This window comes from Mesocricetus auratus, unplaced genomic scaffold (assembly GCF_017639785.1).
Source record: "Mesocricetus auratus isolate SY011 unplaced genomic scaffold, BCM_Maur_2.0 Super-Scaffold_100004, whole genome shotgun sequence".
In the NCBI taxonomy this organism is placed as follows: Eukaryota; Metazoa; Chordata; class Mammalia; order Rodentia; family Cricetidae; genus Mesocricetus; species Mesocricetus auratus.
Window position 1 is genome coordinate 1,732,658 of NW_024429189.1, and position 15,188 is coordinate 1,747,845.

Here is a 15,188-nt window from a genome sequence, read left to right on the forward strand (position 1 = left end):
AAATACTGGTCAGGTAGATGGACTCAGGCCAGGTTCATATCCAGGTTCCTGGGAAATGGCCCAGAATCAAGTATTGCAAAGGCTTAAGAAGGAAAACCACACACAAACAAAAAGTGATAAGGAATAAATTCTGAAAAGGGTTGGGAATGTAAGACACTGGTGGAGCATTTTGGATTTAGCATGTGTCAGGCCCTAAATTGGACCCCCAGGAAAATGAATGAATGGATAAACAAAAAGAAAGTGCAAATGAACTACTTGAAGCACTACTCCTAAGGTAATTTACATAAACATGGAAGCTTAAAGTTGCCCAGGTACCCATGGGGAGAACACACTGACCTGCGAATTAAAGTGGAGGCAGGAGGCAGGGATGCCGCCTTCACTTCTGCTGCGAGAAAGTCAGCGCTCCACCTCCCCAAGCCTCCTAAGCCACGCCCCCACGTGCCGCAGGGCCTTCGATTGGGCAGCTTCGCGGAGGAGTGGCCGGAAGAGGCGAGGCTGATTGGCAAGCGCGTGGTGTTCTGGAAACATGGCGGAGCGCCCGGGGAAGCGTCCGTGTGGCCCGGTAAGTGGCGGCAGGAGAGGTTCCGGGCAAGGCGGGGCAGCCGCGGCGTCTTACCGTGGTGTCGGACCGGGTGCACCCTCCTCGCCGACCGCCCGAGACCTGAACTCGCGAGGTTAGCTGGCCCTGGCTACATTCCGCAGGTCGACCGGTGCTCAAGCTCCTGACCCCTTTCCTGACTTGCTTTTGGTTCCTAGGGCAACTTTGTGGACAGATCTCTCCTCCCCTTGCCTCAGTTTCTCCTTTTGCCCTTCAACTTCCCGGTTGCTTGCTGTGCCGGGCCTGACCCCTGAGCACAGCGAGTCCCTGCGAACCCCTGCCTGGTTTGGGCAATTCAGGCGGCTGGAGGCCAGCAACGATGCTCCCCTCCGATGTATGGCCGTTTAGCCTCTCAGTCTTCCCCTTACTCTTCCAGGGTGAACACGGCCAAAGGGTTGAATGGCGAAAATGGAAGCAGCAAAGTAAGTAAGGTCTGGGGCCGAGCTGGGCAGAAGTGCTGAGCTCTCCCTTCCCCCCCAGACCCCCCGCCAAGCCCTCTTAGAGTCTCTATCCAAGTGGAGCTGCCCTGGCAGCCTACTGGAGCCCAGGCTGGCGCGGTGAGCGGGAACGCTTTTCCCTATGCCAAGGTCCTTCTTCTCCCCCCAAATCTCCAGAGAAAGAGGAGAAAAAGAAGTGGAAGGACCTCAAGATGATGAAAAAACTGGAGCGGCAGCGGGCCCAGGAGGAACAGGCTAAGCGCCAGGAGGAGGAGGAGGCTGCCCAGAGGAGTGGGCAAGGTAAGCAGGCAGCTGGGTCCTGGGGCAGACGCAGGTGTGGCCTGCAGCCGACTTCACAGCTAACCTGCCTTCCTGCGCTCCTCTCTCCTTTCTCTCTTTTCTCTGTTTTTTTTCTCCCTCCCTCCCTCCCTTCTAATGAGATGCTAAAGAATAAACCCGATCCTTATGTGTGGCAGGCAAGCATTCTCTCACCAAACTTCCCTTGGCTCAAGCCTCCTGAGCACATTCCGAGTGCTTTAGTTTTGATTTTCATTAAATTTCGTCATGAAAATATTTCTTTATTTTCCCATCATATCTAATACACGCTGAAAATGATACAGAGAACTATGAACAAGAAAGAAAACCTGAGCAAGCCGTGATTGTGTCTTGTCCTGACATTTTGACCAGTGGCGCAGCAGGAGAGAGCTGTAGGTGTACAGTGTGTTCTGTGTCAGTACATTTCCCCTAGCAGACTATCTTTTTTTTTTTTTTTTTTTGGTTTTTCGAGACAGGGTTTCTCTGTGTAGTTTTGGAGCCTGTCCTGGTACTCGCTCTGTAGACCAGGCTGGCCTCGAACTCACAGAGATCCGCCTGCCTCTGCCTCCCGAGTGCTGGGATTGAAGGCGTGCGCCACCACCGCCCGGCTCCCTAGCAGACTATCTTATGCTGGTTGTGGTGATACACAGCTATCGTCTCATCACCTGGGAGGCTGAGGCAGAACATGGAGAGAGTTCAAGGCTAGTCCCGGGCAAGCAGTAAGGCCTGGACTACTTGTGTCTAAGATAAACCAAAAGTATCCTTTTTCACCGGGAGGGTGGTATGAGTAATAACATTGTACCCTTGTAGAGCTCAGTAACATCAGTGGTGTTGAACATGGAGACACTCTATCATCCCTCCAGGGACCCTGGAAATGATGTTTAAGTGTCACCTTCTTCTGATAAAGAAGCCCCGGGAGGGAGAGAATGTGGTGGTTCCTCTATAGCCAGGTAATTATATCTCATGTCTCAGCTACCCTACCACTTAAGTCATTGTAGGCAGAACACATACATGACTTTCCTGGGTAACAGAGCATACTCATGCAAATGAGATGGACATTAGTTCCAGCAGCCTTCCACTTGTCAGGGTACCGTAGTCTGGAGATGCCCATGTCCTTCGGTTGGTGAACTCTCTCTCTCTCTCTCTCTCTCTCTCTCTCTCACTCACACACAGACACAGACACACACACACACACACACACACACACACCCTCGCCATACTAGACCACCTGTGACAGCAGATACAGCACAATGCCATGTGAGTACTTGTTACTATATATCAGTAACAAGGTAAAACCTCTTCCATGTTCACAGATAAAAGGGGTTTTGTAATATTTTTAAATGATTTCAGCATTATATATCATGTATATAATTCTCTCACTGGGAAGGCTTATATATAGAGAGATCATGTAGCCTGAGAGTAGCCTGGGGACTATAGTAAGACTCCCCCAACCCAAAAGAAAAAATATAAAACAAAAAAACACCACACAGTCAGTGTTGTTTGACTTTTCTTTTTGGACTACCAGCTCACAAATAATGACACAAGACTTCTTTTTTTTTTTTTTCCCCCTTTGGTTTTTCTCTCTCCCTGTAGCCATTGGCCATTCAGCTCTTTATTAAACCAATAAGAAGGTGCCATGGCAAAGATATATCTTCACAATACACGAAAAGATTGTCCTATAACAAGTCAGTGATTTACACATGTTGTGTATGTGTGTCCAAATAGGTATATATATATATTTGTTTCTAGTCTGGGTTGAATGAATCCATAGGTGTGGAATGCTATGGATTCAAATGCTAATATTTTCACTGGATTTTTAAGATGTATTTGTATATTTTACTTATATGGGTGTTTTGTCTGCATGTACCTCTGAAAACCAGAAGAGGGCATCAGATCCCATGGGATTGTAGTTACATTCAGTTGTGAGCTGCCATGTGGGTGCTGGGAATTGATCTCAGGGTCTGTGTAAGAACAGCCAGCGTTCAACTGTTGTTTTTCTTTTTCTTTTTTTTTTCTTTTTTTTTGGTTTTTCGAGACAGGGTTTCTCTGTCCTGGAACTAGCTCTTGTAGACCAGGCTGGCCTCGAACTCACAGAGATCCACCTGCCTCTGCCTCCCAAGTGCTGTTTTTCTTTTTTTAAGGTTTATTTATTATGTGTCCATGCAGGCCAGAAGAGGGCACCAGATGGTTGTGAGCCACCATGTGGGTGCAGGAATTGAACTCAGGACCCCTGGAAGAGTGGCCAGTGCTCTTACCTGAGCCATCTCTCCAACTCCCCCCCACTTTTTAAAAAGATTTATTTATCAGCTGGTAAACTGAGGCATCTCAGAGCTGAGCCAGGCTCTGGACGGAGGCCCGTGCTGCTGACCATGGCGTGGCCTTCCCTCTTGTGCTGCCTTACCCTGAGAAGCCTTGGAGACTTTGGTCCATTTCTTCCTGAAGAGACTGAACTAAGAGAAGAGGGTGGGATCTGGTTTGCTGATTTCAAACCCCTCCCAGTCAGACAGTTCTCTTACTCTGAGCCATGGGGACCCAGCAAACGGGGATGGGGCGAGGGACACAGCCTCAGACTGACCAATCCCCCACCCGTGCTAGGACGGCCTTACACTCTGAGCGTCGCCCTGCCGGGCTCCATCCTGGACAACGCCCAGTCACCTGAGCTTCGTACCTACCTGGCTGGCCAGATTGCCAGAGCCTGCACCATCTTCTGTGTGGACGAGATTGTGGTGTTCGATGAGGAGGGCCAAGATACCAAGTGAGAGTCTTCGTGGGGAGGGAAGGGCCACCAGGCTTGGCTGTGGCTTTGTCCTGTCCCTTGTCACCTGCCTGCCTCTTTCAGAGTGCCCTGCCTAAAATGCCCACATTGAATCCTTATTTCTGTAGAGGCGAGGACTCTTAAACCGGGTGGGAGAAGTTCTCAGAGGCAGCTGCAGTTGTATCTTTTTTTTCTACCCTGGTGCCAGAGTTTGAGCTCAGCATTTTACACATGCTCTACCGCTGATGCTACAATCCATTCAGCATTGAGCCTTAGTTTTGTTCCTGTTTGTTTATTTATGGTGCTTGTATACCAGTATCAGTATGCTTGTAGAGATCAGATGACAACTTTGGCTGGGCAGGGGCAGTGCACACCGGTGGTTAATCCTAGTACTTGGGAGACAGAGGCAGAGGAATCTCTGAGTTCGAGCCTAGCCTGCTCTACAGAGTGAGTTCTAGGACAGCCAGGGCTACACAGAGAAACCCTGTCTTAAAAAACCAAAAAAGGAAAAACAAACAACAATGGCAACAACAAAACCCAAAAACCAAAAAAGTAAATAAATAGGGGGCTGGAGAGAGGCTTACGGGTTAAGACCACTTGACCGCTCTTCCAGAGTACCTGGGTTCAATTCCCAGCACTCACATGGCAGTTAACAACTATCTGTAACTCCATGATCTGACATCCTCACACAGACACAGAAGCAGGTAAAATACCAATGCTCATAAAATAAATAAATTATTTATTTAAAAGTAAGTAAATAAGTCAGCTTGCAGGAATCGGGTGGTCAGTTCTTTCCTCATGGGTTTCTGGGCATGGAACTTAGGTTTTTCAGGATTAGGAGCAAGAGCCCAGCATTTGAACCGTGTTTATCTTTCCAGGACTGTGGAAGGGGAATTCAAGGGAGTTGGCAAGAAGGGGCAGGCGTGTGTGCAGCTGGCTCGCATCTTGCAGTACCTAGAGTGTCCACAGTAAGTGAGGCGACGGCCATGTCCTCTTGGAAGTAGCTGGGAAGCAGCCTCCCCAGGAAGGAAGGTCTTGACAGCTGCATTCTTCCCCAGGTACCTGAGAAAGGCTTTCTTCCCCAAACACCAGGATCTGCAGTTTGCAGGTATGGCTGGTGTGCCAGGTGGCTCATCTTTAGGCACTGAGAAATCATCTAGCCCCACTAACCAAGTAGGACAGCGGGCCTGAGAGTGTAAGCCTGGCCCTGACATCACCCTCCTGTTGCCAGGGATCCTCAACCCCTTGGACAGTCCTCACCACATGCGGCAGGATGAGGAATCTGAGTTCCGAGAAGGCATCGTGGTGGACCGGCCCACCAAGGCAGGCCATGGCTCTCTGGTCAACTGTGGAATGAAGAAGGTAGGAATGGAAGGCGGGCTAATGATACACCTTGAGGACACTTGCTAGCTATGGAAGACAGGCAAGGACATATGATCAGGGAGCCCTGGACTCTAGGCCTGCTGTGAAACACCACAAGGGATGAACCTAGAGAGGATGGTGAGGCTGTTCATTGGTTGAGAGCACTGGGCTACGCTTGCAGAGAACCCAGGTTCAGTTCCCAGCACCCACACGGTGTCTCACAAACCACCTGTAACTCCAGTTCTAGGGAATCTTTTGCCCTCTTTTGGCCTCCATGGGCCCCATGCATGGTCATGATACACAGATATACATGCATGGAAAATACCCACACACATAAAATAAAAGTAGAAGAGAGAAAGCCAGGAGCAAACTCAGGTGTTGCCAGTGGTGGTGTGTTTGCTTACTATTTATTTTTGTTTCTGAGATTAATCATGCTCTGTCACTGACATATGTTCTCGGCTTTCCTGGCTTTGCTGTTGGTTGATATTTAATGTCTGTAGGTGTGAGTGTGTAGGTAAGCATGCACGTGCTAAGGAGTAAATGTGAGGTCAGAGGACAATTTGACAAGTGTCCGTTTTCTCCCCCCTCTGTGTGGGGACTGAACTCGGGTCATCAGGCTTGGAGACAAGTGCTTTTCCTGGTCTGCCATCTTGCAGTTCCAAGAGTAGCTCTTATTTATAACGTCTGCCATTCAACGGATGAGGAAACTGAGGCACATGGGTGTTAACTGACCTCCTCAAATTCCTGCAGCTAACAAGTGGCAACGCTACCTACCACATGGAAGAAATCTGTGACTTCATCTTTTCTTTTTTAGATTTATTTATCTGAGTGCCAGGATAGGCTCCAAAGCTACACAGAGAAACCCTGTCTCGAAAGCCCCCCCCAAAAAATACAGTGTTCTGTCTGCATGTGTGCCTGCAGGCTAGAAGAAGTAGCCAGATCTCATTGCAGATGCCTTTAAACCACCATGCAGTTGCTGGGATTTGGACTCAGGACCTCCACAAGAGCAACCAGTGCTCTTCACCCCTGAGCCATAGCTCCAGCCCATGACTTCATCTCTTGTAGACAGTGACTCTCCATGTCCTAAGCCCTGTGATCATTGTTCTGCGTGATTGTCCCTCTTTTTTTGGTTTTTCAAAACGGGTTTCTCTGTGGCTTTGAAGGCTGTCCTGGAACTAGCTGTTATAGCCCAGGCTGGTCTTGAACTCACAGAGATCTGCCTGCCTCTGCCTCCCGACCGGCCCCAATGGTCCCTCTTAGTAGGTCCCACCCAGTGCCAGAAACAGGGTGGCAGGCAGGTTGACTTGGCACCACAGTTCCTCCATTGGGTCTCCGAGAGCACTGGCCCCTTGTGAGGTGTGGCACTTATCTCCTCTAGCTTCTCTGCAGGAGGTGAAGATTGACAAGAAACTGGAACCTGGACTTCGAGTGACTGTGCGACTGAACCAGAAACAGCTCCCGGGTATCTGGAAGCTTCCTTGGCCCTTATAGTTGCTTGGCTCAGAGCCGCCTCCTGCCTCCCAGTCTCCTTGGTCTTCATAGCCTGTTTTGTTCCCCAGAGTGCAAGACCTACAAGGGGACAGTCGTGTCGTCGCAGGACCCCCGCACCAAAGCTGGTCTCTACTGGGGCTACACTGTCCGCCTGGCCTCCTGTCTCAGTAAGAACAAAGTTGCTTTTCTGAATGTCCCTCTGTCCCTCCTGTTACACCCACAAGTCAGAGCAGGGTCTCTCTTCTTCTAGAGAGATTGCTTAGGTGGTGCCCTCATCTCCCCAACCGTCTGTTCGCAGTGCTAAGAACATCTGCGAGCTGGTAATGGTTGGCTCCCAGCTGCCATCCCAGTACTAGGGGCCAACACAGGGATCTCACTGTAACCCTGAGGGCAGCTCAGGAGACAGAGCAAGACCAAACCAGGAACCAGGAAAGCCCTCTGAAGCGAGTCAGGCTGCTGAATATTGTCGAGTGCGGGGGGAGCTCTTCCTGCCCAGCCTGTGCGCCCCCTGCCCTCCACTTTGCAAGAACTGTAGATGGCCTCCTTTACCAGAGCTCCCTCTCCACCCGACCTTGCAATATGCTAGGCACAGACAGGGTCAAGAGCAGAACCCCACTGAGCTGGCCCCACCCCCAGGTGCTGTGTTTGCTGAGGCTCCCTTCCAGGATGGGTACGACTTGACCATTGGGACATCGGAGCGTGGCTCCCACGTCGCCTCTGCCCAGCTGCCCAGCTTCAGGTGGGTGCTGCTTCGGGCAGAGACTGGGCCCGACTATACATGGGGTTGGGGGTCTAAAGCTCTGGAGGACTATATCCCATGGAGCCTTGAAGTCGCTGACTCCCTTTCTCTGGGTACCAGGCACGCTCTTGTGGTGTTTGGGGGCCTCCAAGGGCTGGAAGCCGGAGTGGATGCCGACCCCAACCTTGAGGTGTCTGAACCCAGTGTCCTGTTTGACTTTTATGTCAACACATGCCCCAGCCAGGGCAGCCGTACCATCCGCACTGAGGTGAGCCACAGCTACAGCACCCAGTTCTCCTTGTAACCCACCCTAGGTCCTTTTCTGAAGATTTACTTAGGAATTTCTTGTGCATCAGAAGGTGGCCATCAGATCCCATGAGACTACAGGTAGAGACAGTTGTCAGCCACCATGTGGGTGCTGGGAATTGAACTCGGGACCTCTGGGAGAGCAGCCAGTGCTCTTAACCACTGAACCATCTCTCCAGCCTCACCCTGAATTTCTGAAGATGGGGTCTTTACCACAGCAAACTAATGGCAAGGACAGGATAGAAGACCCATAAAGGTTGCAAGTCCTGGGCCAGTAGTAGGTTGAGGGGCCCAGGTAACCTGCCCGTCCCTATTCAGGCCCTCTGCTTCCCGGGTGGTATCCTAAGTCCCTCTGGGTGTCAACATTTCTGTGTCTGTGCTGGGAAAGTGTCTCACAAGACGGGAACGTCCGTGCATCTGTGTAACTGTCTCTGGGGCCAGCATGGGTTCTGTATGGGGGAGGCACTGTTGCTCTGTCAGTCTTGGGGGTGGTGGCTGGAGGTTAACAGCCCCAGTCTGCCTGTCCCTGAGGCCCTACCCATGTCACTACTGCTAAACCAACTGAAAAGAACTGCCCATCACCTTATGCTTCCTGGCTGTTGAGGTAGGCCCCACATGGGGCTGGGTCTTGGGAGCAGGCTGTGAAGACAAGGACCTGCGGTAAACTACCAGGTCCCAGCCAACTTCTTTCCTTCCAGGAAGCTATACTCATCTCCCTGGCTGCCCTTCAGCCTGGCCTCACCCAGGCAGGTTCCTGGACTACCTGACAGCTTTGTGGATCCAGGGAGACGAGGATCACCAGGAGTAGAGATGGTCAAGGCTTGTCTCCAAAAGTCACCACCTTTAATAAGAGCCGGCCCTCGCCCAGTGTCTGGAGTCTTTGACCCTCACTTGCTGCCAGCAGTGATGGCTTTGAGGTTTCCAGCTCGAGCCAGGATATTGGGCACGAAGAGCAACCCGGAGGCCCGCTCAATGCTCTCGATGGGCACCAGGAAGCGCTCCAAAGGGATAGTCTCATCCACGGGGGCATTGGGCATCACATAGGAACGCAGCTCGATTTGCCCACTGGTGGCCTCCAGGATGAGCACCTTGAAGAAGTGTGTGGGCACTGCCACGTGGTTCTTCCCAATAACTTGGTACTTCACATAGGACTTGCCGTCAGCCTCTGTCCTGTGGATAGACCCAGGCACACATGGCCACCTCTTCCAGGAAGCCTTCCCTGTCCTAACCAACAAATTTATGTGCCAAGTTTGGTTGCCTCCTTGGACCTGGGACCTCTGTAAGGTGGGGGCCAACGCTTAATTAACCCTCTGCTTTTCTGCCCAATCCTGGTTCAGACAGAATGGGTGGCAATAAATGCTACTAGAGGAAGGAGCTCTGTATACCCTGAATTCACCCGTGCAGACGTGTGACTGTCCCTGTAGGCAGTACACGCAGCAGGCAAGGATGTGAGGGCCATGACAGCAGGGTTCCCTGTCTCAGCCCAGGGCCACGCGGATGAACAGTGGCTTCCAGACTCCTCACGGCTGCTTTGCCCAGCCTGTGCCTGTGCGAGGCTTTCTGGTGTTGAGAGCTTAGCCCGCCTGTCTGGCGGCACTGAAGGGCTGATCGTGGGAAGGAAAGCTTCAACCACAGCAGAGGTGTGAGCCTGGTGTCCCAACATGGGTCACAGAAGGTGCCAAGAGGTGTCAGGAGAGGGGGGCAAGGGCAGGCTTGGGGCCCAGAGACTGCGCACAGGAGAGTTGTAGGCCACCCAAAGGTCTCTGGCCACACTGAAGCAGGACGCCCAAGGCTGGAGAATAGGGGTGGGGGCTTGTCAGCCACAGGCTTACCTGGGCAGGAAAAGAGGCCCCGTGCAGACGTAGACATTTTGGTAAGTGCGAGTCAAGCTGCGACTGTACTTCTCAAGGTTGTTCCAGGCATTCTGGTTGAGGTGCGGCACCTGGCAGGGGAAGCAAGGCTCAGGGCCATTCCTGGGACCCTGTTAAGAGTGCCTGGTCCTAAGGAGATGGCCAGGCATGTGGAGGGCAAGGGCTCAAAGAAGGGGTCACTCCTTGAGGCTCTGTGACTACAGGGGTTGAGCTTTGGTAGGGTGACTGCTGCTGGGCACATGCCATCTGTTCCTAGGCACTCCAAATCTCTTTCCCCAGCTCAAAGAACCAAGGAAGGAGGGAGCATTAATCGTTTATAAGTCCCCCTTGTGCCTGCCAGGCCTCAGGATGAGCCGAAAAAGGGGTGTGGTGGGAGAAGGGGTCAGCTCCATGCCCCTATCCATCCCCAGCCACTGATCAAGGAGCCCAGTTCACACATCAAGACCCTCTCGGGAGCAGGTGCGTGCAGTGCTAACAGTGTGTTCGGGGTGATGTGACTGGCACCAACAAACCCGACTTTGCCAGTTTTCCTGGCAGCTGCTGCAGGCCAGCTGGGTATACGGAGTAGGAGACCTGGGTTCCCTCAGAAAACCACACTGGGTAGCTTACTGGCTGGCATTACTGCAGGTGGGAGCGCTGTTCCCCACAGGAGGCGGGAGAGAAGGATGCTCCCAGGACTCCGCGTAAGTGCAAACCCGTCTGACTACAGGACTCTTCCCCTCCCGCAACGGTGCACGTGTAAAGTCAGACCTAGGCGCTGCAGTCAGGCAGGTGACCGGGGACCACGGCTACCTGCGGGGCCACGTTGCTCAGGTAGAAGGTGTCGTTCATGGCCCGCTGGCTCCAGCGATGGTTGGCGGCGGCGGCCAAGTGGCCGCGGTCAAAGCCGCTGCCGCGGTAGTCCGCGTTAGTGGCACGGTGGTACGCATGCACAGAGTCGTCCTCTCGGAAGTCACAGGCGCTGCGATCGCCGTCGCCACGGAGCCGCTCGGGTCGCAGCTGCTCCAACACCCAGAGCGCACCGCGCGTGCGCGGGTCGTAGCTCAGGACGTAGGACTCGCGGCTCCGGAGCTGCGCCACGCCGGGCAGCCCGTACTTGGCCAGCTCCCCGGTGCCGCCAGCCGGCCCCCCTGGCAGCGCTGGCAGCTCGGCCGCCACCACGGGCAACATTGGCACCCGGGCAAGCAACCCGGTCGCTGTCCCCTCCCGTCGCCGCCAGTGCTCTGCCGCCGCACCCAGCCCCGCGCCCAGCGCCAGGGTCAGGCCGACCCGCAGCGCGCGCATGGCCTACAGGAGAACGAGCGCGGCCTGAGTGCGGGAAGTTGTCTATCGACCCGGGTGCCAGAGCCTCCGGTGACCCACGCAGGTATCCGTGGGGCCTTCTCTGCCCTTTTGGGACGCGACCTGGGGCGTGACACCGCCCTACCCGCTTGTCATTGGTCACTGCCAAGTCTGGCTCCGCCTCACCCTGGGCGCCACCGGAAACCTTACCTCTTGCAGGGCGTGAAGCGCCGCCCTAGCGGCCGTGCATTTAACCCTCACAGAGTCTTGGGAAACCTAGTTACTTGAACAGGACAGAACCCCAGATCTGTCAGACCCCTCCTGTCCACCCATAATTGCGCCGCCAAATGACAAGGATTCCTCTAGATTGGCTGGCAAAAGGTCCAGGCTGTAGGCTGTAACTGCTGACAGCAGCCTGAATTTGAAGCTTGCTAATAAGGTTATATAGAAAGCTGCTGGAAAAGCCTACACTAAGATCATTAGGGCCATACGTTTCTTTTTCTTTCTTTTTTTGTTTTTTGTTTGGTTTTGTTTTAGTTTTTTGAGACAGGATTGTCTCTAACAGCCCTGGCACTCCTGGAACTCGATCTGTAGTTCAAGCTGGCCTCGAACTCACTGAGATTCACCTGCCTCTGCCTCCCAAGTGCTGAGCTCCTTTCAACCCTCTTAAAGGGCTGAGCCTGGAAAGTATGTTCTATATGACAGTGTTTCCTGTCCATAGAAACTGGAATACGCAAAGTACTCAACACTAGGAGCTGTATAAGGATATTTGCTGCACATCAGATGGAACAGCATTTAAAATATGAATATTTTAGGACAGCAACTTGCCTACCACCTTTAAGGTGGAGGAAAGAACAAGCAAATAGGGCTGAGAGTCTACATCAGAGCCTCACTCGTTAGCATGAGACAATCCCAATTATTCATTAAAAGTTAAAATGTGAAATAGAGGATCAGAGGGTCCTGAAAGGAAATAAAAATTCACAGCACATACAAATGGAAGTGTTATAATGGAACTCACGCTTTTGTTTGCTTGTTTTTTTTTTTCAAGATAGGGCTTCTCTGTGTAGCCCTGGCTATCCAAGAACTTAATCTTTAGACCAGAGTGGCCTTGAACTCAGAGATCCACCTGCCATCTCTGTGAGTTGCAGGACAGCCAAGGTTACATAGCGAAACCCTGTATCGAAAGAGAGAGAGAGAGAGGGAGGGAGAGAGAGAGAGAGAGAGAGAGAGAGAGAGGGAGGGAGAGAGAGAGAGAGGAGAGAGATCCACCTGCTGCCTCTGCCTCATGAGTTGAGTGCTGGAATTAAAGGTCACCATTGGCTGGGCATTGGTGGCGCACGCCTTTAATCCCAGCACTCAGGAGGCAGAGGCAGGCTGATCTCTGTTAGTTCAAGGCCAGCCTGGTCTACAGAGCGAGTTCCAGGACAGCGAAGAAACCCTGTCTCAAATAAATAAATAAATAAAGGTCACCATGGCCAGGAGAAATTTTATTAAAAAAAAAAAGGCAATGTTGTAGCAATTAAGAACACACTGGGGGGGCTGGAGAGATGGCTCAGAGGTTAAGAGCACTGACTGCTCTTCCAGAGGTCTTGAGTTCAATTCCCAGCAACCACATGGTGGCTGACAACCATCTACAATTCAATCTGGTGTATATGTAATTAATAAATAAAATCTTTAAAAAAAAAGAACACACTGGGGAGGGGGCTGGAGAGATGGTTCAGTAGTTCAGAGCACTGTTGCTCTTGCAATGGACCCAGGTTCAGTTCCCAGCACCCACATGGCCACTCACAACCATCTGTAACTCCAAAGAATCTGATGCCCTCTTCTGGGCATCTCCACACACACCAGATATACATGGTCCACAGACAACATAATTTTGTTCTTTAAAGATGACGTACTGCTCTTGCAGAGAACCCAAGCTCAATTACAGGCAGTCACAGCCTCCCCTAACTTCAGTGGTAGGGGGTCTAATGCCTCTGGACTGTGCAGACACCTGCATTCCTACACGGGTGTTCCCACACAGACATGCACATATTAATAAAGTTAAGTCTATGGTGAGGCATTCAGTTCAGTTGACCAAGTGCTTGCCTAGCATGCACAAAGCCCTGGGCTTGATCTGCAGCACTTCATAAAGCAGATGTGATGGAGCATGCAGCACTGGGGGGGGGAGTGGAAGGAGGAAGACTGAAATTTCAAGGTCATCCTCAGCCACATAAAGTTCAAACCTAGCCTGGGATACGGGAAAGCCTGTCATTAAAAAAAAAGTTGCAATGGACATCAGTATTTTTTTTTATAGATTGTAGGTATAGGAATCATTTTTTTCCCCTAATAGCAATTTGGCATCGTGATTCCTATCTGTAATCTCAGTACTAGGGAGGCTGAGGCATACTTACTATGAGCCTGAGCCAGTTTGGGGTGACTGCCTTACATACACACAAAAGCAGAGTAGTATGCCATGTGTATCTATACCATTTTTCCATCTGTGGAAGTTAGATTTTCGGCTCCTGTGAATGTCACCAATAAATGAGAGCGCTTTGGGGGCTATGTCCAACAAGTATCCCCCTGCCTTCTGGTAGCTACAGTTCCAGGCTTTAGGATGAAGTTTGCAACCCATTTGAGAGTTGGTATCTCTGCGTGGTTTAAAAGTCTCATTTCACTTTTCTGTGAGTGGAAAACCAATTCTCTCAGCACCTTTTACTGTCCTTTCTACCCCGAGTTCTTGGCTCCTTTGTCAAAAGGCAATTGACTACAGGGGCTGGGGAGATTGCTCAGCAGTTAAGAGCTCTGGTTGCTCTTGCAGAAGACCTAGGTTCAGTTCCCAGGATCCACAGGTGGCTCACAACCATCTATAACTACCGTCCCAGGGGATGTGGTACCTTCTTCTGGCCTCCATGGGCACTAGGCACACATGTAGCAGGCAAGCACATAAAATCTTTTTTGCCAGGCAGTGGTGGTGCACGCCTTTAATCACAGTAGTCAGGAGGCAGAGGGAGGCAGATCTCTGTGAGTCCGAGGCCAGCCTGGTCTACAGAGTCCCAGGACAGCCTCCAAAACAATACAGAGAAACCCTGTCTCGAAAAGCCAAAAAAAAAAAAAAAATCAATTGAATGCAAGGTTTATGCCTGTTTCTGGGCTTTTGGCTCTATTAACTGATGTCATATCTTTTTTTCCTTTTCTTTCTGGTTTTTCAAGACAAGGTTTCTTCCTGTAGCAGCTCTGGCTGACTTGGAACTCTCTATAAACCAGGCTGGTCTTGAACTCACAGAGGTCTGCCTGCTTCTGCCTCCCAAATGCTGGGAATAAATGTGGAAGTCATGTATTTCCATCAGCATCAGGCTGTTTCGATTATCATAAACTAGTATTTTAAAGTAAGGTAGCCTCCAGCACTGTCCTTTTTGCTCACGATTATATCAGGTATCTGGTATCTTTTATGGTTCCTGAACACATACATTTTCAAACTGATTCTTTAATTTTTCTGTGAAAAATGACACGTGTGTGTGTGTGTGTGTGTGTGTGTGTGTGTTAGGACCCATAGCCTCAGGCAAGCAAAGCAAACTCTCAGCCACTGAGCTACACCTCCATGTCATAGCCATTTTGTTTAAGGCAGGGCCTCACTAGGTAGTTCCAGCAAGACTGAAAGCCATTGCACAGACCCGGCTGGTCTCAAATTTGCCAGGATTCTTTGTGGAGTGCTAAGGTCACAGGTACGTGCCACCACACCCACACCCACACGCTGGAATTTTGATAGGGACTACAATTACTGAGTGGGGTTTGAGTTTGCACCAAGCTCCTGCACCTCCAGCTTATATAATACTAAATTGTAGTGAGCTGGAACCCTTCCTCCCACCATCCCATAATCACTGAGGGGTGACCTAAGCCACCTTCTTACACACTCCCTGTCCTGGGCTTATTAGCAGTGAGTTGCTTAAGCTGGAGAAGGAATTATTATTTTCTCACCAGCTGGAAAAGATTCATTCATTCAACTACATACACCTAGAACCTATTAAATTGCAGTGCTCTGGACACTGGGAAT

The 15,188-nt window shown here is 51.2% G+C and overlaps 2 protein-coding genes across 2 annotated transcripts; one reads left to right on the forward strand and one right to left on the reverse strand.

Annotated features, from left to right (window-relative positions):
* The first annotated feature begins 410 nt into the window (after positions 1 to 410).
* Positions 411 to 8,839, forward strand: Spout1 (SPOUT domain containing methyltransferase 1). The gene is made up of 12 exons (XM_005085481.4): positions 411 to 562; positions 975 to 1,020; positions 1,213 to 1,335; positions 3,946 to 4,105; positions 4,984 to 5,073; positions 5,164 to 5,213; positions 5,337 to 5,467; positions 6,857 to 6,929; positions 7,027 to 7,125; positions 7,595 to 7,697; positions 7,818 to 7,965; positions 8,702 to 8,839. Exons 1-12 carry the CDS (start codon positions 527 to 529, stop codon positions 8,768 to 8,770), a joined length of 1,128 nt encoding a protein of 375 aa, XP_005085538.1. The 5' UTR covers positions 411 to 526; the 3' UTR covers positions 8,771 to 8,839.
* On the reverse strand, positions 8,830 to 11,293 carry Endog (endonuclease G). The gene is made up of 3 exons (XM_005085482.4): positions 10,667 to 11,293; positions 9,836 to 9,945; positions 8,830 to 9,173 (listed from the first exon to the last, which is right to left on the reverse strand). The coding sequence occupies exons 1-3, from the start codon at positions 11,156 to 11,158 to the stop codon at positions 8,891 to 8,893; spliced, it is 885 nt and encodes a 294-aa protein (XP_005085539.1). The 5' UTR covers positions 11,159 to 11,293; the 3' UTR covers positions 8,830 to 8,890.
* Positions 11,294 to 15,188: the final 3,895 nt, after the last annotated feature.

Excerpts from the sequence above, each read along its gene's own strand:
- Endog (XM_005085482.4), bottom strand. The coding sequence starts at position 11,158 with ATGCGCGCGCTGCGGGTCGGCCTGACCCTGGCGCTGGGCGCGGGGCTG. Across the intron at positions 9,946-10,666 it reads TGAGCAACGTGGCCCCGCAG|GTGCCGCACCTCAACCAGAA; the intron begins GTAGCCGTGGTC and ends TTCCCCTGCCAG. Across the intron at positions 9,174-9,835 it reads GGGCCTCTTTTCCTGCCCAG|GACAGAGGCTGACGGCAAGT; the intron begins GTAAGCCTGTGG and ends GTCTATCCACAG.
- Spout1 (XM_005085481.4), top strand. The coding sequence starts at position 527 with ATGGCGGAGCGCCCGGGGAAGCGTCCGTGTGGCCCG. Across the intron at positions 5,214-5,336 it reads CCAGGATCTGCAGTTTGCAG|GGATCCTCAACCCCTTGGAC; the intron begins GTATGGCTGGTG and ends TCCTGTTGCCAG. Across the intron at positions 6,930-7,026 it reads GAACCAGAAACAGCTCCCGG|AGTGCAAGACCTACAAGGGG; the intron begins GTATCTGGAAGC and ends TTTGTTCCCCAG.